At 39.4% G+C, this 26,734-nt stretch overlaps 2 protein-coding genes across 2 annotated transcripts in view; one reads left to right on the forward strand and one right to left on the reverse strand.

The window, feature by feature from the left end:
* The window catches only part of JAG1 (jagged canonical Notch ligand 1), a 35,779-nt gene extending 20,157 nt beyond the window's left edge, over positions 1-15,622 (forward strand). The window contains exons 6-26 of the mRNA XM_065733605.1: positions 2,136-2,266; positions 2,538-2,657; positions 3,076-3,189; positions 3,709-3,822; positions 4,619-4,732; positions 5,131-5,177; positions 5,707-5,880; positions 6,412-6,562; positions 6,961-7,125; positions 7,662-7,775; positions 8,391-8,504; positions 8,613-8,726; positions 8,837-8,953; positions 9,463-9,490; positions 9,607-9,692; positions 10,472-10,585; positions 10,777-10,886; positions 10,971-11,207; positions 11,769-11,900; positions 12,367-12,517; positions 13,242-15,622. Of these exons, the coding sequence (XP_065589677.1) occupies positions 2,136-2,266; positions 2,538-2,657; positions 3,076-3,189; positions 3,709-3,822; positions 4,619-4,732; positions 5,131-5,177; positions 5,707-5,880; positions 6,412-6,562; positions 6,961-7,125; positions 7,662-7,775; positions 8,391-8,504; positions 8,613-8,726; positions 8,837-8,953; positions 9,463-9,490; positions 9,607-9,692; positions 10,472-10,585; positions 10,777-10,886; positions 10,971-11,207; positions 11,769-11,900; positions 12,367-12,517; positions 13,242-13,699 (2,905 nt within the window). The 3' untranslated portion in view covers positions 13,700-15,622. The remainder of the gene's footprint in view (positions 1-2,135; positions 2,267-2,537; positions 2,658-3,075; positions 3,190-3,708; positions 3,823-4,618; positions 4,733-5,130; positions 5,178-5,706; positions 5,881-6,411; positions 6,563-6,960; positions 7,126-7,661; positions 7,776-8,390; positions 8,505-8,612; positions 8,727-8,836; positions 8,954-9,462; positions 9,491-9,606; positions 9,693-10,471; positions 10,586-10,776; positions 10,887-10,970; positions 11,208-11,768; positions 11,901-12,366; positions 12,518-13,241) is intronic.
* Positions 15,623-22,649: 7,027 nt separating this feature from the next.
* The window catches only part of SLX4IP (SLX4 interacting protein), a 72,309-nt gene continuing 68,224 nt past the window's right edge, over positions 22,650-26,734 (reverse strand). The window contains exons 8-9 of the mRNA XM_065733183.1: positions 25,197-25,303; positions 22,650-23,678 (exon numbers count right to left, since the gene is read on the reverse strand). Of these exons, the coding sequence (XP_065589255.1) occupies positions 22,880-23,678; positions 25,197-25,303 (906 nt within the window). The 3' untranslated portion in view covers positions 22,650-22,879. The remainder of the gene's footprint in view (positions 23,679-25,196; positions 25,304-26,734) is intronic.

The following is a 26,734-nucleotide window of genomic DNA, read 5'->3' on the forward strand; positions in this document are numbered from 1 at the left end:
TGTCTCCCAGTCAGAACAACAGGCTTTGTTTCCACACTTTTTTTTTTCCTTTCTCTTTCTAAGTCTCTTACCTCCCACTCACTGCCCAGACATGCACTAGTGCTCTTATTTACTTAAGGTGCAACTTTCCCACACTTGATTTGCATAGTCTTGAAACAATGCTGTCCTTCTGGTGCTTTCAGATAACTTCTGCTTGCCAAGTTAGACCAATATCTTTAAAGTGAACGCAGAAACGAGATTTTATTTTCTTTTAAGTTTTGATGAGTCATATAGCCTGAATGTTACAAATGCAACAGAGTTTAAAAATAACATCGTAGCAGAAACTGCTCTGGGTTCTGGTACAATAGACAACTTGCAAACATTCTTAAAATATCCTGTTCCCATTTGGTGCAAGTTGCTTTCTTCAGTGCAAGCCTGCCAGCAAACCCAAATTTACTCATGAATCATTTTACAGAGAAAGCTATATATTTCTCATGAGAAACTGTTGCATACATATTATTAAACAGGAATTATTACTGTGAATATTGTTCTGGAATTGATACCCAACTTTTTTTTTAAATGCCCAGAGATTTTATCCCATTTAGTTGGTTATACTTTGAAGTTGATCTGACTGAAGAAAGCTTTATCTTCAGCTCCACAGCTTATCCTTTTTTTCCTTTTTCTTCTTTTTTTTTTCTCTTTAAATTTGCTTTAAATAAAATGACTTGAAAAAACCCACAAACTTTTAATTTGTCAGAAAGGAGTAAAATTTTAGATTAGAGTGCTTCTTTTTGCAGGTGAGGTCCATTAATTCTGCTGCCACGCAAGCTCACGGGCAAGTTGCTTTCAATGCAATACAAATTAAAAGAAAATGTTCCTAATTTTATTTTAAATCATTGTGCATTATTGCAATATTCCCCATACTAGAAGGATTTTCCAGGACCTACTTGAAAGAGATTGTTTTGCCTCATCTGATTTTCTTTCATGTTCTCTGCACACAAAGAAACATAAGTTGGACTAGCTATTTTCTTATACATAAACTACTGAGATTTTCCCATTGACCCTGAGTAGGCTGCAATTGAAACAGCTATTAAAGAAGTTTAATTAGGATGTAGTTTGTCACCTGAGATTTTTAGAAGGGAAGTCAGACTTGCCACTAGCTGTGTGTGATTACCATTGGACAGATTCCTCTAGCTTTTTCCCATGAGAAGAAATCGCCTGTAAAAGAATGGTGGGGGGTATTATAAATAGAAAGATTAGCTGACTTCTGTACAGAAGGGGTTTATTTTCATAATTTAGTGACAGCTTAGTGCATAATTGCTGCTGATCAATTACTCTCAGGACCTGTTAATGAAATGCAGTACTTCGGCCAACCTTTGCTTTCAATTTTCAACTTGTTTTCCTTGCTTCTATGTATAGATCAGCTTTAATTTGAAGAATCCTTGCTCTACGTTGCTAGTGGAATCCTGCTGTGTGCTGTTTTCTTTAATCTCTTACTGTGGCCCAATCTCTATTTTCTGTGTATGAGTTCTAGTTCAGAATGAGGTTTGGTTCCAATGGAGGAGAGAATTCCTAATGCTGTGCTGCTGCCTTGCCAAGGCTCACAGTCAGTGTTTATGGTTCAGTTCATCATCCTGCAGACCCAGCATGGCTGCAGTGCCTGGAACCTTGTATTTATGAGGATCTCTGGATAACTATTGTTTCCACTGACTTCCCCCTCCCCTTCCAATTTATAATGCACCCTGTCAAAGCTCAGAGATTGATTTGTAGTGAACACCCACCCTCTCTGCCACATTTGTATGAGGCTCCAAAAGAGTATTATTGTGCTGAATGGCCTCATGCTGATTCTCTCTGAACAGTTATTCTTTTGTCAGGAGGCCAGCTACAAAGACCTTGGCAAAGCTACTAAAATGTTTGTTTACAAGAAACCATCAAACAAATGCTGAATAGCTTCTCCTTTCCCCTTTTCCTCCTGTACCTCCCCAGTCTTTCTCAAAGCTTTGGAGTTCTCAATCCTATTTATGTAACTCTGAAGGGCTGGGGGACAAGGAGAGCTTATTCATTTATTAATTTCCATTTGTTTATTTGTTCTGATTTATATATATGTATATATAATCTTTTAATTTTTTGTTTGTTTTTTTTTATATTAAACAAAGGTGTCAGTATGGATGGCAAGGCCAGTACTGTGATAAGTGCATTCCACACCCAGGATGTGTCCATGGCACTTGCATTGAACCATGGCAGTGCCTCTGTGAAACCAACTGGGGTGGTCAGCTCTGTGACAAAGGTATGCTAATCTTACGGATAGCCAAGGGTAACACTTGAATTTTAACACTGGCAGACTTACGTACTTGGTTGTGCACGTGCTCACTCCACAGTAAGCCTCCTGAAATGTAGGAGTTTTTGTCATTCTCTGCTGTTACGGGATCGTTAGCAGAAGTGCTTTGCTCTGTCAAGTCCTACTTCTGTATTCTATAAAGTCTTTAGAGCAAAGGATAAGAGTGGGATGTTTCTGTTGTTTTCAAACCGTGGCTTTTCAACTCAACACCTTTTTGTAGATCTGAACTACTGTGGAACACACCCACCCTGCTTGAATGGTGGTACCTGCAGCAACACTGGCCCCGATAAGTACCAATGTTCCTGCCCTGAGGGTTACTCAGGACAGAACTGTGAAATTGGTAAGTGTGTGTTGCAGCCCTTGAACTGCCACTGCTAGTTAATTCTTCTGCTGTTTTGGGATTTTTTATGAGGTTGGGGAAGTCAATTTCCAATGTTAGTCTTATTGTCAGGGCTGGCTATAAAGATCAGACTTGCATGTTCATGCTTTATCATGAACAGCTTGTATCTCTGAAATTCTGCTCACCAGAGAGATCATTTTGAGTTGCCTGGTTTGGCTGTGACTCAAACAAGTGCAAGTCAGGATGCTGATGAGCACAGTGGAAGGTGACTCCCTGTTAGGTAGTAGCTTTGATTCAGTTGGCCCAGCAGGACAACACATCGAGTGCTGATGGGTGTTCAGAGTAGAAGCATGCAGTGGGAGCAGGGCATGGCTTCTTGTGATGGTCTGTGTCATGATGTACTCCTGTCCTGCTGCAGCGGAGCACGCGTGCCTCTCTGATCCGTGCCACAATGGAGGAAGCTGCCTAGAAACATCTACAGGATTTGAATGTGTGTGTGCACCTGGCTGGGCTGGACCAACTTGCACTGATAGTAAGTCCCTTCAAACTGTATTAAAATGTGCTAGCTTGCCCTTCTAGATTTGTCTTTCTAATACCCGATGAATGTACACAGTAGCCTACTTAATGTTTCCTAGCTTCAGCATTGGTCCTTAACAGCCATTTAATATCATGGTGCTCAGGTTTTTGTCAAATGCAAGGGGAAAGAATGACCAGCAGTTTCTAGAGAAAAGCACAATACACAGCATTTTGGTAGCATGCTGTTGAGTTGTTAAAATACTGTTTTGTATTAAAATCTGACTTCCACCTCTGCGTGGTTAGGGGTATAAATAAATTTCTTCCCCTGTGCTTTGAATCCCATTTCATACTCTCTTTTTAAAAAAGAAAAAATGTTTTTTCCAATATGGGAGCAGACCTAAAAATTCCAAGCACAGGCCCTCTTGTCTCGCTGTTCTTCAGGGCAAATCCTAGTAGCACCATTCAAAAGATTGATCACCTCCTGACATTACCTGTTTGGTAACGGAGCTAAGTTTCTCCTTATTCTGCATTACAGATATCGATGATTGTTCTCCAAATCCCTGTGGTCATGGAGGAACCTGCCAAGATCTAGTTGATGGATTTAAGTGTGTTTGCCCACCTCAGTGGACTGGCAAAACATGCCAGCTAGGTAAGAACTCCTTTTCTCTGTACCCTTACATTGCTCCAGGTATTGGGAGTGGCAGGGAAATGCAGGCAGGATCATAGTCCAGCAGGCAAGGGCAGTCGTGCCCTTTACTTCAGGCACGTTTACAGCACTGAAGCCTGTGGACGTATTCTGGCATATTCAGAAAACCAGGTTGCAGTGTTGGCAGGACTGGGGCCTTGGACAGATTCAATGCATAGAGTAACTGCTCCTGATGCACGCCATCAGGAAACGATTGACTAACCCAAACAGGCATACTTTAAACTATAAATGAAGTGGGGAGGGTGTATGTGTATGCCTTTCAATCCCACCCCCACACGTATTTCTTCCTTCAGCCTGTGAGAAAGTTGCTGTATCTCTTCAGCCATGTCAACTCCTCCAGGCCAAGAAGTTCACAGCTGGGTTCCAAAATGTGGATGATCTCACGAAGAATGAGCTGTCTGCATTCTTTACACAGCACACTAATTCCAGTCACCCGGCTGCAGCACTCCTTCAAAATGCTGCACTGACATTTGGGGGGGGAGGGAAGTTGCTTTAAATGAGTAGCTAGGTAATTATCAAATAATTAGCATGGCCTGTATGTCCTAATTACAGAGAAATTGTAAGAGGCTTCAAAGGCTGATATTTGACTGACTTTAGTTCGCTCCAGTCACGCTAATCCACGCTGTATAAGTTCCTTAGATCTGAATGAATTGCTGATGATTGCTGTGAAAACAGAGCTTTTTTTCCCCCTCTTCCTACTCTACAAGCCCCGCATTTGGCCATTCACGTTGTTTTTCAGATGCGAATGAATGTGAGGGCAAACCCTGTGTCAATGCCAACTCCTGCAGGAACCTGATTGGCAGCTACTATTGTGACTGCATTACTGGCTGGTCTGGCCACAACTGTGATATAAGTACGTGTCTCTATCCTTGCATTTCTTAAACTGTCTGTGTAAATATATACATTCCACTGAGGTTTTAGCTCGGATTTACACGTGAGGCTGAGACCCAGCAGCTGATGTTTTTTTGAAAGGGAGTAGTTAGTGTGGAATGAAAATACACAATTTTATCAAACTCATTAGTCCATAACCCAGCTATATTCTGATAAAAATGAGTAAAACAATGATGTGAAGTTTCCCTACTTCTACTAGAAGTATCGCAAGAGGTTCCCACCCATTATAATAACCTTATCTCAAGGAAGGCGTGCAGGAAACTTGACAAAAGGTTTATCTGGCTGCACTTTTAAAGAAAATCAAACTCTGTTTCTACCCTAAATATATTTTTGCTTGCTAACATACTAATTTTATTACAGATATTAATGATTGTCGTGGACAATGTCAGAATGGAGGATCCTGTCGGGTAAGCCGTTCTTGTTTTACTTTGGTTTCCCAGAGACTTGCAACAGTAACTGAAACATTTGAGTCTAAACACAAGTAGTGTAGAAAATAGCAATTAACTGGCATAAATTGTTGTTTCTTTCACTCGGGGGGAGGGGTTGTCGTGTTACAACATGTAGGGGTATATGCGTAGAACAGTGAGGGCAGAAAATGACTGCGTGAAAGGACTCTTTCACAACCAGTGTCACCAGTGAATGAGATGCTTGTGCAAACTATCTACTGTAAATGTAGGTATTCCACTGTAAAACGTAGATGAATGTGTTCTACTCAGAATTACAAACACAAAGCTTTACTGGCTGTATGTATAAATGCTTTGTTTTAATTATTTTCCCTCTTCTCCCTTTCAGTTATTACTAGCTAGTTTTAATTTGAGCTAGTGTCTTATGTTGGTATTAGACATTGTAGAGGATATATATATGTTTTTTCTTTAATAAAAATATGTTTATTTCCTCTATCTTTACATAACTTTAAACCTTCTTGTTCCTTCCCAGGACTTGGTTAATGGTTATCGGTGCATCTGTTCACCTGGCTATGCAGGAGATCACTGTGAGAAAGACATCAATGAATGTGCAAGTAACCCTTGCATGAATGGGGGTCACTGCCAGGATGAAATCAATGGATTCCAATGTCTGTGTCCTGCTGGTTTCTCAGGAAACCTCTGTCAGGTAAGAAGCATGGGTGAAAAGCAGGCCCTCAGCCAGTGGTGTTTCTACCAGCACTTTGGGTCTGTACACTGAATACCTTGTGTCCAGTGAACCATAATATAAGTTGTACTTGATATCATTGTCAGTCTGCCAAGAAAGTGACTGATTAATATATATCTTGTGGGGGGGAGGGGGGAAGAGCAGGGAAGGAGAAAGCAACAAAATAAACCCTCATGGGCTGCTGAAGGTTTTCTTGTTAAACAGACTACAAGTGTTTGCATGTCAGGTTTTGTTGCGTGCTTACTACTAACTTTCAGTGGCTGTTTAATATCAAGAGTGCTGTCTGTTGAAATAGCTGCAAGTCTAACTAAATTCTGTGTGTTATGAACAAGTCACTGAGGCAGTAGATAAAAAGGTCAGATTCCACGATGTCTGCCTGTCATACTGAAGGAAAACTACGATAAAACTTCTGTCTCACTCAGTCTTTCCCATCCCTCAATGCCCCCCCCCCCTTTTTTTCCTTCCTCTTTCCTTTCTCTCCACTGCTTACAGCTGGATATAGACTACTGTGAGCCAAATCCTTGCCAGAACGGGGCCCAGTGTTTCAATCTTGCTATGGACTATTTCTGTAACTGTCCTGAAGATTACGAAGGCAAGAACTGCTCCCACCTAAAAGACCACTGCCGTACAACTCCTTGTGAAGGTGAACAGAAATAACTGATAACTGTTTCTTCCTGTCCCCTACCAAAGCCAAAGTACTGTAGCTGCAGTAGTATAATGAGAGAGTCATTTTTAAATAAATAGCCTCTCATCCAATGAGAAGATGAGTAATATTTATAAGGAGTAACTATTTAAAAGATAGCAAAACATGTTTTAAATAAGCCATTTCGGTGAATGTATTACAGACCACGGAAGCCATCTGTCAAACTTCAGATAAGACGCCGTGATAATTTTTATGCATAAATACTAGGTATAGGGCTTTTGTTTTAAAGCTGTAAGCTTATGTATGTCTTTTAAACTTCCATCTCTGAAAATGTTGTGTTTAGCTTAAGAAATGAGATAGAATGGGCAATCCTCACTCAAATCTGTTCTTTTCTACAGTAATTGACAGCTGTACAGTGGCAGTGGCTTCTAACAGCACACCAGAAGGAGTTCGCTATATTTCTTCAAATGTCTGTGGTCCTCATGGAAAATGCAAGAGTCAAGCAGGTGGAAAATTTACCTGTGAATGCAACAAAGGATTCACTGGCACTTACTGTCATGAGAGTAAGAACTAAAATGTTTTACCGTTCCCTTCTGTTCAGGGAAAACTGTTCCATTCTGTCCTCCCAGACAGCTTGAAGGCTTCTTTTCTTCTCACACAGTGAACCTTGGAACTGTGTGAAGTTTTCATATCCTGGTTGGGTGAGGCAGATTGGAATTTGCTAGGCCTTGGGGAAAGTTCATAGCAATGAACCTTCTGGCCTTGAACTGTATATTTTTAAAAAACCTTATGTATACAAGGTCTTAGGTACTTAATAGTGGGGTTTAACATGGATCTTAAAGACCCTTGATTTCTTAATTTTACTTTTTAATGCTAAATTGCTGAGCAGTGGATTCATTCAGTTTTCTCCGCGCTGTTCTTGAGCTATTTGTCTTGTTTATATTTATCTTGTTTATAACCCTACACATAAGGAGCTCAGAAGTGGAAGAAGCACCAAATAGTATTCAGATAACTTCCAGTGGGTATTCTTCTAGTTTGATTTTGTTTGACTTTTATTTATTTTTATCTCCTTCTCTCTCTATTTTCCAAACTATTGCAGATATCAATGACTGTGAGAGCAACCCCTGTAAAAATGGTGGCACTTGTATTGACGGCGTGAACTCCTACAAATGTATTTGCAGTGATGGATGGGAAGGAACATACTGTGAAACAAGTAAGTTAACTGTTCTTCAGCATGCAATAAGACCTCTTGGAGGCATGACTGGTACTGTCTTTAAAATAACTGTCCAATGCCTATTTAATATAAACTTTGCTGCAACAACTGCAGAAGACAAAATATCCTTTTTTTTTTTTCCCCCACTGATTCCCAGGCTTTTGAATCAGAACTAAACCCAAGTTAATACACCAGATTCTCTTACTGTTCAACTTTTTTCTCCGTGCTTTGGATAACTTCCTGAAAGAAAACCTTAGCATTTGCTTATACTGTTTTAGGAAGGGCATATCTGTGTCACATTTGTTTTGTCAGCCTTGGGAACAGAAGAGGAGTGAGCACTCCATTCCTATCCTCTGACCGCTAGGGTAGTTTATATAATACACATTTTCACTTCTTGTTTACTGAAACAGAAAGAAAACAAACTGGAGGAACAGGGTGGAAAATTCTTCCTATCTGTAACAGTGCTTAAATCTTTAAAATACCGACTTAAGCATTTAATCCATGATTGAAACTCAGGCCAAAATTAAGGATGGAATAGGTACCTTTCAGGCATTAAGTGTCTTTCAAATCTGTAAACATTGCTTAGCTTGTTTTTCCTCTCCTTAACACATCTAGATATTAATGACTGCAGTAAAAACCCTTGCCACAATGGAGGAACTTGCCGAGACTTGGTCAATGACTTCTTCTGTGAATGCAAAAATGGGTGGAAAGGAAAAACTTGCCATTCTCGTAAGTAAAGCACTTCCAAAAATGTAATAGGCATGCTCTGTTTGGCTGCTTAAACTTGTGCTGCCCTAAGAAAACACAGGTATTAAGAATACTTTGGGTTCTTTGTAGGTGACAGCCAGTGTGATGAGGCGACATGCAATAATGGAGGTACATGTTACGATGAGGGGGACACTTTCAAGTGCATGTGTCCTGCAGGATGGGAAGGAGCCACTTGTAATATAGGTAAATACCCTGAGTAATCATCAGGAAGCAGATGCAGCACTCAATCTGTGACCTCAGTTTTTCCTCTTGGCTCAGTTTTGGTGCCTTTCTAAATCTTGTTTCTGTTACAGCAAGGAACAGCAGCTGCCTGCCAAACCCCTGTCACAATGGTGGTACCTGTGTAGTTAGTGGGGATTCTTTCACTTGTGTCTGCAAGGAGGGCTGGGAAGGACCCACGTGTACTCAGAGTAAGTCATCTCTGCTTGAACTTCTCCAGAGTGCTGTATGATGAGAATATTAGCTCATCCTGTCACTCCTGGAGTTGAGATTGAAACCAGAAGGGAAAGCTTGTTTGATGTAGGTTTTAGCATCACCTGAATCTTTGTTTTTAATGACTTTATGTGATAGAGCCTTGACCTGGGCATGAGAAAGTTGCAAATGAGCTAAGTGGAGACAGATGTTGTCTTGTTTTCTCCTGCATTCTTTTTCTACCAGCAGCTCTGTCTGCTTCCACTTTTTTTTTCCCCGTTAGATTCTTTTACAACAATCTCTTCCTGTGTACATGTGTTCCACGACGTAGTTAACAAATTTTGTGCTGGAAGCCTGGAATCAATTTAGTAGAGAATTTCAGCATATTTTTGTTAAAGTTGAGCTAGATGTAATTTGGGCAATATGGGGAAGTTCAATTATTCTTTACTAACAGCAGAGTTGTATTAGCCAGGCTGCATGTTTAACATTGTCTGCCTTCACTTTACAGACACAAACGACTGCAGTCCTCATCCTTGGTAAGTTTAATGTTTGTCTTTCATCCTTTTCCTTTTTTTGTTGTTGTTGTCTTAAAGTTCTACATTCTATTTATTTGTAGCAGTTTAATAATGTGCATAATGTCTTTTCTTCCTAGTTACAATAGTGGCACTTGTGTGGATGGAGACAACTGGTACCGCTGTGAGTGTGCTCCAGGCTTCGCAGGTCCCGACTGTAGGATCAGTAAGTGTTTCAGTGGCACTCAGCTTGATTTTTGTCGTGTTTCAATCTTGTGGGGTGACAGTCAATTTAATGGAGTTACTCAGATGAGATTTCTGATAGAGGTCCTGTGTCTTCTGTACCTATATCCAGATTTGTAGTGGATGCGGAGGACGGGAATTACACTGAAAGTGAAAGAAATGTTCAAGCCTATTTGGCTGAAGCTGAAAGCTCTTGGTTCAGCTCAGTGGGCAAAATGCCCTTCAGTATGGCCATCCCAGTTAGAATATGTTTACGTGTGATGAGTTTGTTTGACGTGAAAGGGTGCCAGCCAAAAACGTTATCAATGAATAATCCACCTACACGCCTTCAGGTGATGTATGTACTTCCCTGTAATTTAATAATAATTACAGGTAGGAGGATGCTGACACCTTTTATTCTTAATAATAACCATGGAAATAGATGTTTCATAGTAGCAGTACGACTGGAAAGGCGTTTAACTGTTATCAATTGAGGAATTGAGTAGGTGAACAAAACTGAACTATGTCAAAGGACAGGAAACATGCTTGTGTGAGAAGGAATGTGTTCTTGCCCTTGAAAAGCTTAAGTAGCTGTAGGGGTCAGGTTTTGGTCGTTGTTAGTGCCACGCAGCAGACTTCAAAGAACTTGCTCCAAGATGGTGCTGCTAATAAGAATCTATCCCTGGGTAGACACTAGAAAGTAAACAAAGCTCCAGTAGGCAAAAATGCCTCATGGTTTCTTTTTTTCTTTTTTTTTTTTCCTCCTTTCTTTTACCCTTGCAGACATCAACGAATGTCAGTCTTCACCCTGTGCCTTTGGGGCTACCTGTGTAGATGAAATTAATGGATACCGTTGCATTTGTCCACCAGGTCGCAGTGGTCCAGGATGCCAGGAAGGTATTGTGGGGTATCACAGCTGATGGTACTACTTGGACATGTAACTGCATGTTGGTGGGTTGGCACTTGTATGTGTGGGGAGTGATGGTTATTTTCAAGTGAGTATCAGGTACCTTATCATAGAGCTTAGGAATTTAGATGTTTCTCAAACTTTTTTTTTTAATTTCTAATTCTATTAAATCTGTTTTCAGTAACAGGGAGGCCTTGCATTACCAGTACTCGAGTAATGCCAGATGGAGCTAAGTGGGATGATGACTGTAATACTTGTCAGTGTTCAAATGGAAAAGTCACCTGTTCTAAGGTACATCTTTGTGTTCTTGGTTGTTGTACTGTCGTCTTTTCTGTAGCCAGTGGTTACCTTATAGCACTATCTGTTCTCTTCTAGGTTTGGTGTGGTCCTCGGCCTTGTGTAATACATGCCAAAGGTCATAATGAATGCCCAGCTGGACATGCTTGTGTTCCTATTAAAGACGACCACTGTTTCACTCACCCTTGTACTGCAGTGGGTGAATGCTGGCCTTCTAATCAACAACCTGTGAAGACCAAATGCAATTCTGATTCTTATTACCAAGATAACTGTGCCAACATCACCTTCACTTTTAATAAGGAAATGATGGCACCAGTAAGTAGCAGAACATAACTCAGTGTGCTGTGGTACACGTGTGCTTTTCTCTCTGAGCCCAACACAAGATACTTAGCTGGTAAAAGTATGGTAAAAGCTGATGCTCCTTCCTTAGTGAAGAAAACAGTGAACATGGAAGGTTGATACAGATTTTCTACCCTAAATGTCTGTGTGTCCAGGGAGGAACAAAAGCTGGTTTGGAGGGAATCTTACAGCCCTTCCTTTTAGAACTCTTTCTTAAGGGCAAATTCTCCCTTCTGCCTTGATGTAAGTGTGTGTGTTATAATATATGCATTTATGGAATATAATTATGTGTATATAAAATAAAAACACATGCCTAAATTTTATATAAGAAAATACATAACAATGTAAATCATTTCTATGATCTATATATACATATAAAATACATATGCATACACATAATACATATATTTAATAAATATGAAATTTTTGTGTGTATTATTGTGTGTATATATATGTGTGTGTATGTATGTATATATATATATATATATATATATATATATATTTAAAAAACAAAAAGCTTTTCTTCATCTCCTCCAGGGCCTTACCACAGAGCACATTTGCAGTGAACTGAGGAATCTGAATATCCTGAAGAATGTTTCTGTTGAGTATTCCATCTATATTACCTGTGAGCCTTCACACTTGGCAAATAATGAAATACATGTTGCTATTGTAAGTATTCCTGGAATATTTCTAAACGTCTTAGTAGTTAATTGCTTGGATATACGTATAACATGTGGATTTCATAAAAATCGTAATGTCCTGGCTTTGTCAGCACCTCTCATGGTTTAGTTTCCATCCCCGTTCTCTTTAAAGGACAGGGAAGAAATCTTGGTTACATGTGCATATCTGAAAGCTACCATCTGGCAGCAACTATAATAGGGCAGTAAACCATTTTCTGTCATACTCCCTTGAGCAGGCTTTTTTTTTGTTGTTTCATTCATGTTAAAGATAAGGGGGACTGAAGTTCTGCAATATAATTTTCTTCCTGTAACTGAGATTTTTGTTCCTGCTTTTTTTGTGGTTTTTTTTACGTATGAAAAATACCGAGAGCCTTAGCTGATTGTGAAAGTTTATAGATAGCAGATTACCCGTACATCTGATCTGGCATCTGGTATTAATTGTGTGACTTCTTTAGTCTGCTGAAGATATAGGGGAAGATGAAAACCCAATCAAAGAAATCACAGATAAGATTATTGACCTTGTCAGTAAGCGTGATGGAAACAACACACTCATTGCTGCAGTTGCAGAAGTCAGAGTACAAAGGCGACCAGTTAAAAACAAAACAGGTAAGCTTTTTTCCTGCCTCCAAATGACTAGCATACTTCTGATGACTAGAAAGTCTTCCAAAGCAGGTGAAGCTTTTCTTTTGAAATCTATAGCAACAGTGAGAATCTCTGCCTGCTGGCCCCGTTAACTGGGGAACAATAAAGTTTTGCACCGGGATCTTGCTATTTCAAATAAAGTGTCCTGCAAATGCTCTAGATGAGTGACCTACCCTCTTAAAAGGGCTGCTCCTTCCCATGTAGAAGCAAGGAAGGGAGCTAGCTAGTTCTGAGAGCTCCCACGTAGTTTACACAGTGATACCACTGTCTAGATGTGATTAAATACATATTAAGGTCAGAAGTGTTGAATTAGCTTTCCCCCATAGCACCAGGAATGCAGTGGCATCTTATGGCCAGACACAAATGGAGAGGAAAATGACTTCAGTGGGAATGCAACCATTTGCCCCCAAGCCAAGAGAGCCTTGGCAGGGCAGTACAACGCAGCCTGCAGAAGTGTTGCCTGTGATGATGAGAAAGACATCATCCAAAAGGGGACTGTTAGCTAGCAGTTAAAATACCAAACTCACTTAAGACATCACGTATTCTAAAAGAAAGCTGATTGTCTTCATGTTACTGTCTGGACCCCTGTGCATAAATAAGCCTTAAAAACTGAGGTTATCCTTTGAGGAAAGCGTTGACTGGAACGTTTAGTTTGTAGCAGGGTTAACTGGTCTCATCTCTCTTCCAGATTTCTTGGTGCCATTACTGAGCTCAGTCTTAACAGTAGCCTGGATCTGTTGCCTGGTAACTGTTTTCTACTGGTGCATTCAAAAGCGCAGAAAGCAGAGCAGCCACACTCACACAGCATCTGATGACAACACCACCAACAACGTAAGGGAGCAGCTGAATCAGATAAAAAACCCCATAGAGAAACACGGAGCAAATACTGTTCCAATTAAAGACTATGAAAACAAAAACTCTAAAATCGCCAAAATAAGGACGCACAATTCAGAAGTGGAGGAAGATGACATGGACAAACACCAGCAAAAGGCCCGGTTTGCCAAGCAGCCAGCGTACACTTTGGTAGACAGAGATGAAAAGCCACCCAACAGCACACCTACAAAACACCCAAACTGGACAAATAAACAGGACAACAGAGACTTGGAAAGTGCACAAAGTTTAAATAGAATGGAGTACATTGTATAGCAGACAGTTGGGTGCTGCCGTGCAGGGCCTTTAAGTATCATTATAAAGGCACTCAAGAGCTTGTAGTTCTTAAACTGTTGTGTAATATTTGAGTCTAAGGCTATTATTTACTTAGAGTCCCTCTGTTAATTTAAGTTTTGACAAGCTGGCTTACACTGGCAATGATAGTTGCTGTGGTTGGCTGGAATACCAAGTGCTGCATTTCACATCTATGCAAAACTAGTCAAAAGTGCCCTAATGTAAATTCAGCTGTAGCTGATACATCATGGAAACGTTTCATAAGGTATTACATAGCCTTATTACTCTTCCGTAGTGTTATTTTTTTTTCCTGCCAGATGTCCCAATTTATACAGTTTCTTTAGAATAATACATTTTATTTATATTTATTGAATCTGAGTTTTTTGTATATTGGTTTTATGGTGACGTACAACTAGTTCTGTATTTGAAAGTGCCTTTGCAGCTCAGAACCACAGCAACTATCAAAAATAAGTTTATTATTTATTTTTTTATTGTATTTTTGTTGGGGGAGGGTGGGGGGAACTTGTCAGCAGTTGCTGGTAAATGAAGAATTTAAAGAGGAAAATGTGTCAAAAATAGAAGTTTGTATAGATATGTAAATAATTCTTTTTTATTAATCACTGTGTATATTTGATTTATTAACTTAATAATCAAGAGCCTTAAAATATCATTCCTTTTTATTTATATGTATGTGTTTAGAGTTGAAGGTTTTTGATAGCATTGTAAGCTTGTGGCTTCTTCATTTTGAATTTATTTTCTTGTTACATGTTGCCTATATGCCAAAACTAAGGTGTTCTAAAATAGTTTATTTTTAATAGGACGGGCTTTCATGCCTTGATGCTGGTTTTTGTACAATGTCAGATGTTTGAAACACCTTCCATAGTATCACTTTAAGACTATTTGTAAGTACTGACTGAGGCAGTTTAGATAATTAGACTAGAAATTTTTTTTTGCTGCTTTAGACTTGAAACCGAGTGACAGGCAGATAACCTGCGAAGAAGCAGTTTAAGGGAACAAAACTGAGCTATTTCTTTATGTAGATGAAATGTGAGTGGTTGCATGTAATTAAAATATCAAATTAGCGTGTGAAGTTGGAAACACAGCAATCTTATTTTGTAAATTCTGATTTTTTTTTTCTCACCATGAATATGTAATACTGAACCACTTGTAGATTTGAATTTTTTTGTAATCTACTGCATTTAGGGAGTATTCTAATAAGCTAGTTGTTGGATACTTGAACAGTAGAATGTCCAGTAAGATCACTGTGTAGGTTTGCCATAGATTACACTGCCCGCCTTAACAAGTGAGGAAATCAAAGTGCTATTACAATGTTTAAGATCAAAAGGCTTATAAGCATACTAATCTCGGTGGTTAACCATTGAGATCATGAAGATACCTTGTATTGTGATATTAGTGTTATATGAAAATGCATCTTTGATGTGTTGTTCCTGGCAATAAATCTTGAAAAGTAATATTTATTAAATTTTTTGTATGAAAACATAAAACAGCGTGGAGGTTATTGAGCTTGGAAGCACTCCCAACTGGTTAGCTGTACTAAAGCAGGGGCAGGTGATGGCTTACGTTTCTAAGACCTGACGCTGATTTTGGTGAAGTCTGGCTTTTTGTAATCATCTAACATGTTTCTGTCTGGCTTTTATTCAAATTGAAGGGGTTCAGAAGCAACCTGTCCCTTCTTCTTGATGTCTTTTGGCAAATGCACCTCTGTGTCCTTTTCAAAAGAGAATGATAATGTGACTGGAGTTGTGCAACTACTTTACTTTGCATGGGCCAATGAGCTACCACCAGATAGTAACCAAATCTAAGTAGCTAGGCAAGATACAAACTGCTGACCTGGATGGGAAAGGAGCCATAAGATTATACTGATGCCTGATGGGCAAAAAATGCTTTGTAAAGCATAAAATAAAACTCTTAGAATATTCTGAAATGGCTCAGTGCTTAACTAACACGGCCCCTCCGGGCTTTGAGGGGCTGGCTGTGGAAGTACTGGTCGGCTCAGTGAGACCCTGCTCTGTACTTGAGCACGTTTCCTAATGCAGCTGTAACTTAGCTTTGCTAAAGCTGAGGGAAACATTAAGTAAAAACTCAGCTGAAATATAACATGAAAGAGGTTCAGGTTCCTTCTCCTACTTCACCTTAAACCACTCCGTGCAAGAGGGTGAATGTTAATGGGCTTTTTCTTCCACGGTTTTTGTTAATAAATGCAGATAGCTATATAAAGATTGTTATAATGGAGACATTTGAAAATAACCTGAGCACAAGACATAAAGACCGTGCAGAACACTATCACCATTCTTTGTTTTAAAAAAAGGTGAAATCCTTCTTTAGTGATACTTTTTTTTCAAGCACATTTTATAATGACATTTCTAACCTGTTGCTGCACAGTACCTTGAAAGGGCTACTGCTCCTGCTGTTCACAGTTGCTTGCCATGTAGCTCAAGTACCACAGAGTCATCAGTTTACTGTTTGCTCAAGGAGAAATCAACATTACCTTCATCTATTCAAAACAATAGAACCTAATCAAACAAACCTTAAAGTTGGTGTTTGTGTGTTTTTCTAACCTTTGTTCCTAAATTTCTACCATCTGCAATAATGCACAGAAGTTATGTCTAAGGGAGCCACTTAATGGAATCTTCCACCTGGCTTAGAGGCACGGTGAGGCGACCAGCTGAATCATTTTCTGTACTGTACCGCTGAATTAACAAGCTTCCTTTAGTCTACTCTTCACAGAGGTCTCAAATTCAACAGCACAAAGCCAGCTACTGCATCTAAATAACCTGAACATTTACACTTGAAGTTGAAGGAATAAACCTGAGACTACCTGCTATTAGGCAAAATTAAAAATCCAAAACACCAGACTTCTGCTAGTCATGGGAATGTTTGTGACATGCTACTTCAAAGCCTACTGAGGCAAATTCTAATCGGACTTGACCACTTAATACAGTGCCAATGCTACTTAGATCTCCAAAGACGCAGAGTAGAGAAAAACCTGGGTTCCCCAACCTTCAAAACTTTGAGCACAGTATTCGTTTTTATGTTATTTTTTCCAGGGCAACAAAGCACTGTGTTGACCATACAGCAGTTTTTTTATGCCATTGTTTTCCTGTATTATTCATCATAAGCAGACAGCCTTACAAAACCAGCGTGGTAAAAGTTACGTTATATTCTTGTATCTCAGTGGTAGCTTCAAACTTACTTTACACTAGAGAATTTACAACAAAAGCAGTCTTCTGAAGCCCAGAACTACCCTCACTGGTGAGCTGATAGAGTGCTTTCTATTGGGATGAAGATAAATAGAAACATGGGCATTTAAGGCTTTCCTGTTAAGACTATCAATGCACGTTTACATTTATGGAAACTGCACTTTGTCCACTCACTGTTTATTACTCTGAGAAGATGCATTCTGTTTATTCGTGAGAAGCTTCCTGCCACTAGTGTGTTTTGTTCTCTGGATTCCTATTTATCTAAGAATGAAAAACGTGTGCTTCCTGAGCTGCCACTTAAACACAGGAGCTTATTTTTAAAGCTCCTCCTCTTTGCTCATCAGCTCTGCTATTCCTACAGTTAATTGAGCCCATCAAACCTGGGTTTGGTTCAACGTGAACTGAGCGCAGCCACATCAAAGTCACTGCACCTCTGCACACCTTACATGGAGGGGACTAGCAAAAAGCTGCTGACCATGCATGTTACATCAGCCTGACGATAAACTCACGTCACTGGGTAAAAGATAGCCTTGGGAACAGCTATTTCTGTGTTGTTAATACAAGCAAATGACAGCCAGACAGCTCTTGTATATTTGAGGCCCAGCATCTAAGTAACACAAACCAGCTCTGGGCATAAATATGAGACTAGCAATCCTCAAGCTATTTTCACAGATGAAAATATTTTTCTCTTTACTGTAGCGATACTTGTTCCTGCACCAATTGACACCTCTCCATGGCAAAAGTTAGATAATATTATTAATTTGCTCTATAGTAAGCTAGAAAATGTACAGGGTTACTTTCTCTCTTGCTCCTTTTAGACTGCATGACACAGCTTGTCATCTGCTATCCATCCCATGTGCCTGCTCCAGCCTTTACCCTCTAGCTAGCCTTGCCTCCTCATCTATTCAGAAGCTTTGGATTGCAGCCCTGGGGCTTTGCAAAGTTCCCCCGGAACAAGTCACAAGGCAAAGGCAATTTTTATATTCATGTCTGCAAAGAAGATGAGAAGTTCTGAAAGGGAAGTACCAAATTCAGTCTTTTTCTCCCCAGAAGATGGACGTGACTGCACAAGCTCCTCCTCCCTTTCTGAAAGAAGCAAGATGCTAACAGATGCTTGATATTCAGGAGCTTTTCAGCTTCTCCTTTTGCAATATTACACCAGCGCTCATCACAATTACTGTTTACCAGTGGCTACAGACTTTGTTTTTAAAGGCTAGCTATTACCCCCAAACCAAGGGGAAAACAAAACCAAACAGTAAAATCGCTGTGCTTAATGTGATTAATTCCAATTTTTGGACATGGAGGAGAGAAGAGCTGAAGGCTGTGAGCAGTCCGTTGGCCACTGGCTGGTTGGCAGATGGTTACCACGTGCTGGGGCAGCCGTGGGGTGCTGCGGTATCAGGCAGGCGTCAGACCAGAGCTCCAGCCCACAGCTTCCAGCAAGCTCCTTCTCTGTGATGTGCAAATTGTTCCAACCAGTTTTTCACTACAGGGTGGAGGAATGAACTTCTATTCTCTTCATTCTATTGCTATGAGATCACATTAATATTAAGAGGGGCCGTGCACATCTCTTGAATTATAGCCCCGGACCCCTTTTCCTTAAATATTTGGTGCATAATCAAAAAGAATTATTCAGGCAGAAAATAAAGCGCAGTTCTGGAGCTAGATTACCAATTCCTGCTTCTGAAATAGTAACTGAAAGGGTTGCTTCAGCTCTACTAAAGGGTGTACCTTGGACAAAATAGGAGCAAATCAGTGAACTTCTCATTCACAAAAAGTACACTGCCACCTCTCACAGCAACAAATTCCCAACTCTGGCATAACTGAAATATATGGTAAAGAAGGTAGGATGTTGGAGGCTAATTCCCTGGACAATTTCCAGGTTACAGCTGAAATGCCCTGGGGCACTACATCATTTTCGCAACCATTATACAAATTCTTAGCACAAGCCAATGCTAACAAACAAAACGTCCCAATCTAAAAATGCCACCTTCTTGCCATTGCAGAAGGGGCAAGGTCACATGGTACCAGGTTCCATGGAAGATATCTGGAATAAAAAAGACAAGAAGGGAGAACCGTGCTAAGAAATAGTTGAACAAGTTGATGAAAGGCTTTGCAGTAGGAGCTCCTTAACCAACATGCGTTACCATGAAGAAACTGCTTGCTCTCAACCACCAAAATAAGCATATTCATATTCCTCTCAGGTTCAGCTGCAGAACGCTTTGATATCCCTTTGATGGAAGGCTCGACGTGCTGCTGCTTCCCCATCCCCCAGTCTTTCCTTCTCACAGTTTTCTGGATACTACTTAACGTTTATTAGAGAAGAAAAAAGCAGAATGCAAAGAAGCGAGGAGCGTCTTGTATTAAACCTAATTTCTGAGGCCAACCCACGTTTTCCACTGCGCTCAAAGACTCTCTACACTATTAACTGTGTTTGCTCAAGCTTGCTTTGGAGTGTTCTAATACAGCAGGAGATGTTTTACTAGGTACTGATACAGACAAGGAGATAACTACTGTTAACGTGAACATGGATATTGTAGTTACATTTTGCATCATTCTTATTTCAACTGCTTTTCAATGCAAACACAAAGCTATTTCCTCTACATTTTTCCTTAAAAAAAAGATCAATTTTCCCTTCAAAAGCCAATGAGGTGTTGATATGAAAGTGTCAATTAAAACCCAAAGAATGTGACCCACATGCAGAGCTGTGAGAGGGAAGGAAGTTTACACTGATAAAATAAACGTCTCAGCAAGCTTATCTAACACCTCACTCAGAGGAAATATTTTGTAGTAATGAAAAGTTTTGTTCTAAGAGTTTCCTTTTTGTTACAAGCAACTGTTCTTGATATTATTCAAGCCAAGTGTTACATTGAAATGTGACTACGCAGAGGTGGTAACACAGCAGTATGTGCTGTAGACCCTGGTGCATGGAACTACAATTTGACAACGAGCATCAGAACTAACACAATGCCTGTTAGCCCAGTAAAACTCTTCTACTAGCTAAGAACTTTCCTATGCATCAGTGCTGGGCAAGGGATGTTTTACATTGTCTGCTTCCTTTTAATAAATAAATATGTAAAAGGCTGGCCTAGCCTTTGATGTGTGTTTAAATATGCAGGTTCACTAAACAAATATTTTAACTGCTTCTTCGTAACACATACTGGAAATGATAGTCTGCACACATTAGTTAGGCTGGGAAAGGATTGTTTCGCTATCAGGAAAAGCATAGACCAAACTGACCAGACCATGGGCTTTAGCCAGTGAGCTCCTCAGGCCTCCATGTATTTCAGAGAAGTTCAAAGAAGCACTGAAGATGAAAAAAACCAAACATAAGAAACAAACCCAGAGGAAAAAAAATGAAGACATTGTTTCTATGTTTCAATGGAAGTTTCGGTACAGAATAGAGCCTTAAATATTTAACACCTTTAATAAAAAGGTATGCTAATGCTACTCTGTAGCAAATTTGTAATAGCAAGCCCTGGCTCAGACTTGCAAGCTGCTAATTTTCCATTACTCGAGCTCAGTTTCCAGCAGACTCTTCTTTCTTTTTCTTTTCCTCCTGATCCGAAGCATGACTTGGAAAGCAGGTTAGTGTTTCTAGAGCATGCCAGACCACACACCCCTGTCAGTGATCTGGATGCAGGTGGATTGCAGATAAAGACTGAGGAGAAGATCCTTGGGGTTAAAGCACACAGATAACAGAGGCATACGCTCAGTTCAGGTATCACATTAAACCTCCATAGCATTTGCAAAAGGGAAACCTTTATAGTAGTCCTGCAGCACAGAGGAAAAGAAAGAACAATTTGAGCAGTAGCACCATCTAAAATCCAAATGATGATACCAAAACTTTTTCCCTAAAAAACCCTGCATTTCTGGAAGAATCCAAGAGATAGCTTTTCAAATTAACCTCTAAATACACCTCTAGAAAGCAGTGGATCTCACAAACCAGCCCAGAAACCTAAAAAGCCAGCAATTACAGTTCATTGTCAAGTTCACTGTAATTGTTCTGAGCCTGTAAGCTCAAACACTCTTTTTGAACAATCTAGCCCTACATTTCTTAATTTTACAAGATTACTATTTTAAATGGAAGATGCTCTCATGTTATCAGTAAGGTGAAGAGAAGGGCTCAAGTCTGCCCACAGTTTTCACAGAAACAATCAGTGCGTTTGCCACTTTGGAAAAGCCATCACAATGCCTCTTTGCTAAATGGAATGAAACAGAAACAAAAAACAAAACCAAATAAACAAAAAACCTGAAGTAAATTTGCAAACACAACATGTGTCTGTTCTCACATAATAAACATCTCCTATATTTACCTGTTACAATCAAGAACATAATGGAAAATTAAAAGGCATCCAGATAAAAAGCACGGTAGAAATCACGGGAATGTAAAACTGCAGACTAGAGTATGTGCTTGTACCATCCGTCATCAGATTATTCACTGTGAGGACTTAAATAAGCCATCTAGAAAGTGGCTGAAATTTTAATATAAATAATCAAACTATTCTGTTTTACTTACTTTTATTTTTCTGAAACTTAACTAGGTGTCCTTATACTCCTTATATCTCTTTTAAGTCCTTCCTAGCAGTGTCTTAAGCCCATAGAAAAGACAGCAGGAAACATACCTCAGGCTATTTTTCCAAACACGGGTTCATTTGCAGCCTTCCTTTTGCTTGTTACTAGGAAAGACCTTTCTGCACAGTCTGAAGATTGGTAAGCATTAGCAACCTTACTGCAAAGCACTGTGTAAAAAGGCTGAAAGAAAAGAAAAAGAACATGTATTCTAGCAGAAACCTTTTCATTTACAGTAAAAGCAGAAGGTTTTCCATAGCAGCAAAGATGCTGTTCAACTGTCAGTGCTTTGCCACTGTTATTAACTCTAACCTGTACTATATACCAACTCCAGTGCTAAGGATGTGGGTCTCCCCATGCATCTGAATGAGGCTACTCACAACATCAGCGTATGGCAGTAAGAATTCTGCAAAATCTGCTTCACATAAAATCTCTGTGCTCACACTGATTTTGAGAGAATGATTAAAAGGAAATTGCTCACCATTTTATTTTAACCATTTAAAAATATAAACACGAAATAAGAAGTCACGTTTCCATAGCACGTTTGCATACAAGTTATAAAAACAGTACTAAAAAGCACTGAGCACTTCAAAATTAACTCTATCTTAAAAAATTCAGATTGCTAACACCTGAAAAGCACTGTGTGGTGTCCTCACACACAAACGAGGGTTGATCTTGAAACCTGAGTGCACACTTGTGTTATGTTTTTCCAGATAGTGAATGCATCATCGCTTGCATCCACAGCTCAGTTTAGAAATATGCATTCATGTGAAAACTGCCCCAGCACAAGCAAGGGAAAACCAACTGAAAACGTGGCCTTAAATTACCAGCAATATTAACATCTGGTTAAAGATTTATTTGAAATAACCTCAATTTGCCTCACTCTTGTAAATATCACATGGATAAACCACGATTTTCCTAACACAGAAAAAGGATTCATTTTTACTAAAATAAATGGTGCGTTTAGAAACAGCTAAAAAATAAAAATAAAAAAGATAACTGTAGCTGTTAATAGATTATAAAAGTGATTTGAAATTGTACTGCCATCAGCTGTCAGGATGTTTTAATAGTATCAAAATAACCACTGATCTGAAATTTTGCTTAGTAAATATTACATTACAGGAGATTTTTCTTTCTCTAAATACTACATTTGTTTTGTACAGTATTTATGCATCTACTACCAAAAGAGGTAATTACCTTCATCACAGTTCAAAATAGCTAAGATAGTTTGTTACCGAATTTTTACTTAAAATTGTATCTAATTTTCACTATTTTTTAATGTATTTTTTAAATTGCTTCCTACTTTTTATATATGCTTTCCAAACCTAAATCTGCCTGCCTGACCATACTATGAAGGTGATATCAGTCTTCATGGCTTCTTAAGCCTTCGTAGTTTTAACTTCCTGAGACCACCTTCACCTTCTTTTTTCCTTTTCTGGATCAGCTTCTCTGAAGAGACAGCCTGCATTTCTAATGATGAAGGCACCACAGGTGATTCTTCAGTGTTTGTGCCTGGCTCATTCTGATTTATCCTCATAGGAAGAGGCTGGGAGGGGTTTTTTTCAAAAGTAACTAACTCTTCATCAGATGCAGTTTTTATTAAGTCTTGTTTAGAAAACAACCTGGAATTAAGTGGGGTCTTCTCCTCCAAGAACAGACCTAAGTGATCATCACTGCACTTATTCTTTTCTGTGTTGCTAAGAATTAAAGGAGCCTTCCCAGAGGATATTTCTTCAAAATGGTCTAACTTTTCTTCTGAACTACAGCTATTTTCTAGAGCCTGTGTTTTGGTCGCTTTCTGACTTTGTTTTGAGACTACCAGTGCTGACTCATAGCTATAAGGAGAATTCTTGCTTAGAAGCCTTGACTTCAACCGCTCCACAGAGTGAGGTTTTTGCTGGCTGCTAGCATCCGCCGGCTGTCTCTGATTAACATTATTTTCCAGCTCCAAAACAGGAAGCTCCAAGTTGCTCTCAGCTGTATTTATGCAGTCCTTCGGTTGTCCTGTGCTCCTCCATTTCACTTCTGACTGAGGGCTGGGAGGAGTTTGACAGTCATTCTTTCTGTTCCCTGTCTGTGAGCCCACTGAGCCAAGATCCACGTTCTTGGAGTCCTTGCCGGTTTGAGGTTTGCTCATACTACTTTCTCCTTTTTTTGTCCTTTTCACACTGCGAAGAAAAGAAACATTGCTTTTAATAAAAATGAACATTTGCTGTCTCCACCTGCCCTTCTTACAAACTCTGAAAGACCACCAGGGCAACTCTCCTTTTGAATGTGGAAAAAAATGCCCGTATATCATCCTGACAAGCAGTAATGTTTCTCTAGTGTGGATAATATCAAGTATTATCCATCTGATTTTCCACTGCACTAGGGGAACCCTTCTTAATAATGACTAAGCCATGAAGGAGTTCACATTCTATTCCAAGAGGCAGAACTGGATTCATTACAAGTGTTAAAGGTCAGCACAACATAAGTATATTGAATTCCTTCCCAAACCGGCTAGATAAAAAAGTATTTCATAAGTGCCTAAATGATTTCAAACCATTCCCAGATATCCATATGCATAATGGCTATCTAAAGAAGAGAGGGGGGCAGGCTGGAGAAGCACTGTGTGCGCCTCTGCGACTTTCTAATCTCTAGTTTAGAAACATTCCTCTGGAATTTTTCCCAGGACATTTCAAAGCACTACTTTAAAGCTAACCACCACTCAACTAATATCAAGCCTGCTCATCTGGGAAGGACTTAGGTAATGCACACAGATGATATTCCAAAAGGAATTATACAGGAAAAGGGAATCAATCACAAGGGACATGATGGAGCATCAGTTCATAAGCACTCCTCAGCAGTGCTGTTACCTACAAATCTAAACTTCACTGCGAGATGAGCTTTATGCATAAGTACCAAAGCTGCCTGCTTCAAGTTTTCGGTCTAAAGATATTGCTGTAGAACCTCCCATACTGGAACTGCCTTCCTCTGGTCTGCTGGCATTGAGCAGCTCCCGGGTTGATATTTAACTCTTTGGACAAGTGGTTCCTAGCAAAATAGGTAGAAGTGGCATTCCTCCAAATCTAATCTCCTCTCTGAAGACAACAAACAAGACAACGCAGGTTAAAATTGAAGTTGCCAGAGTTCAGAGCAAATCCCCAAGTCTACAGTTGATATACTAAATACGTGGAACTTCTGGCAGTGAAAATTAAAGTAGCACCCTGGTACAGCAGGCAACACGCTCAGCTGACCAACAAAAGCCCTCATCCATTATAGGCTAGAGTTGTGCAGGGCACTCTTCAGCTGTGGCAAAACATTCAGACTAACGCACAACCACTACACATTGTCAAAACAAATGAAATATATATATTTGCAAGTGTTTTTCACCAGATTCAAACAGTACTTATTTATTTTGGCTCAGAGCTTCTTTCAAGAAGAAAACACCGTTTTTGTTCTGCTTTGTGCTACAGGAGATATAAAAGCTATTATAACCCACATAGATTTTTCGTGTTGTGCAAAATAAGGAAGATCATTTTATGTGCTTTATTCACAGCAGAGTAGCAGCCATAATAACACTAAATAAACTTTTACAAAGATGTTATACTATCTTTTTTGTTGACACTTTATTACATAGGCTAGATTCTATTAACACAAATTCTATCAGATTATAAATATAACAGCTTAGAAACAAAGAGACATACATTTCTTTCAAGACGTCTTGTTTTATCTGCTCATTCAGACTAAGCTTAAGCTTTCTGTTCTCAGCAGACTCAGCAAAATATTCAGATGTCCCACTGGAAACTTCTTTCTGTCCCAAAAGAAAACACAGGTTTAAAACGTGACACATCAAGATATGATTATTCAACATTAAGCTCCATTTCTAATACTAAGACTTGCAGATGTTCTTTATTATTCTGATCTGAGTAGTCTAAAAGAAACAGCTAAGAACAGAATTATTTTTAATCTTTTAATACTTGGGAGTCTAGTCAGTTCACTCCCTTTTCAGACTCCCAATGAACATATTTCATATGCTAAAATATACCGCAAACAAACAAGACTGCAACATAAAGGATGTAGCTTTCCAAACCATCTGAGGAAACTGTTGGCAAATATTTGACATCTTTGTGGCTCAAACTGTGACAAATGCCAGGAATCTCTCTTGCAGACAGCAGCATGTTTGTCAGTTTCTTTTTCTGAAGAGACTGACTGGCGCAGTGGTCTATACACTTATTCTCAGAAGAATTCCCATAATTTTCCATACTTATAAAAAATATACAGAGTATTACTTGCTCATTTAGAGAAGGTAAGGGTTAAAACGTTTAATAATAACATTCAAACACTCACAGCTTGTGGTGGTTGGCTACTACAGGACAACAGGGGAATTCTTTCTGGTCTCAACTAACAGCAGTACCATAGTTTTATATACTATGAGATTAAGGCAACTGGGAGGGAAGGAAAATGCTCTTTTTCTTCAAGCTGTGAGCATTTCCTTTCACAACGAAAGGATCTCAGTGAGGGAAGGGCCAGTTGCTGATTTCACTGTTAACCACCACATACTTCTAAAAAATATTATCTCTGAGGCTAGAGAGAAAAAACAAACAAACAAAAAACCACTCCAAGTCAAGAAGAGAAGAGGCTTTGTATGTCTCCTTTCCTCTGATAGCTTTTTTCTTCATTAGATCAATTTGAACTTTTGATGGGGTTCATCAAATGTAGAGAGTGCTTCTTGGTGCCATTTCTTGATCCACCCTCTAAATCCAGCACACTAAGAGATAGGTGGTACAAAAGAATGGAAGCACAGAGGGACAGCGGAGGCTAAGGATGTGCCTGACAGTTACCTGGAACACCACTCAGGAACCTGTCACTGCAATGGGATTAAGCCCTGCCCACTTCAGTTTTTGACAGGAGAGGGAGTAAATCCCACCTCTCTTTCCAGAAGAATAAAGCAGTGAAATCAATTTTCTGTCTTGCAAGCAGAAAGAGGGTAGTCAGGTCAAGCAAAGAAAATGGGCTCTTTTGACACTTTCAAAAAGAACAGCTGTTTTCAGCCTTCATTTTAGAGGCAATCTGTGCCAATGCTTTTGCGTGCATTAACAGATGCATGAAGTTCTGTGCGCTAACGCTGCAACACGCGTGTTTACAGTAAGCACAAAATACATTGGCCATGCATGCAATGTGATTTCCATCTCAAAAAATCAAGCCCAACTAGTTTAATCTGAAAGATGAATTGCTGCTTCTA

The sequence above is a fragment of the Cyrtonyx montezumae genome, unplaced genomic scaffold, assembly GCF_038088225.1.
Source record: "Cyrtonyx montezumae isolate F1298 unplaced genomic scaffold, pur_monq_1.0 scaffold_0, whole genome shotgun sequence".
Taxonomy (NCBI): Eukaryota; Metazoa; Chordata; class Aves; order Galliformes; family Odontophoridae; genus Cyrtonyx; species Cyrtonyx montezumae.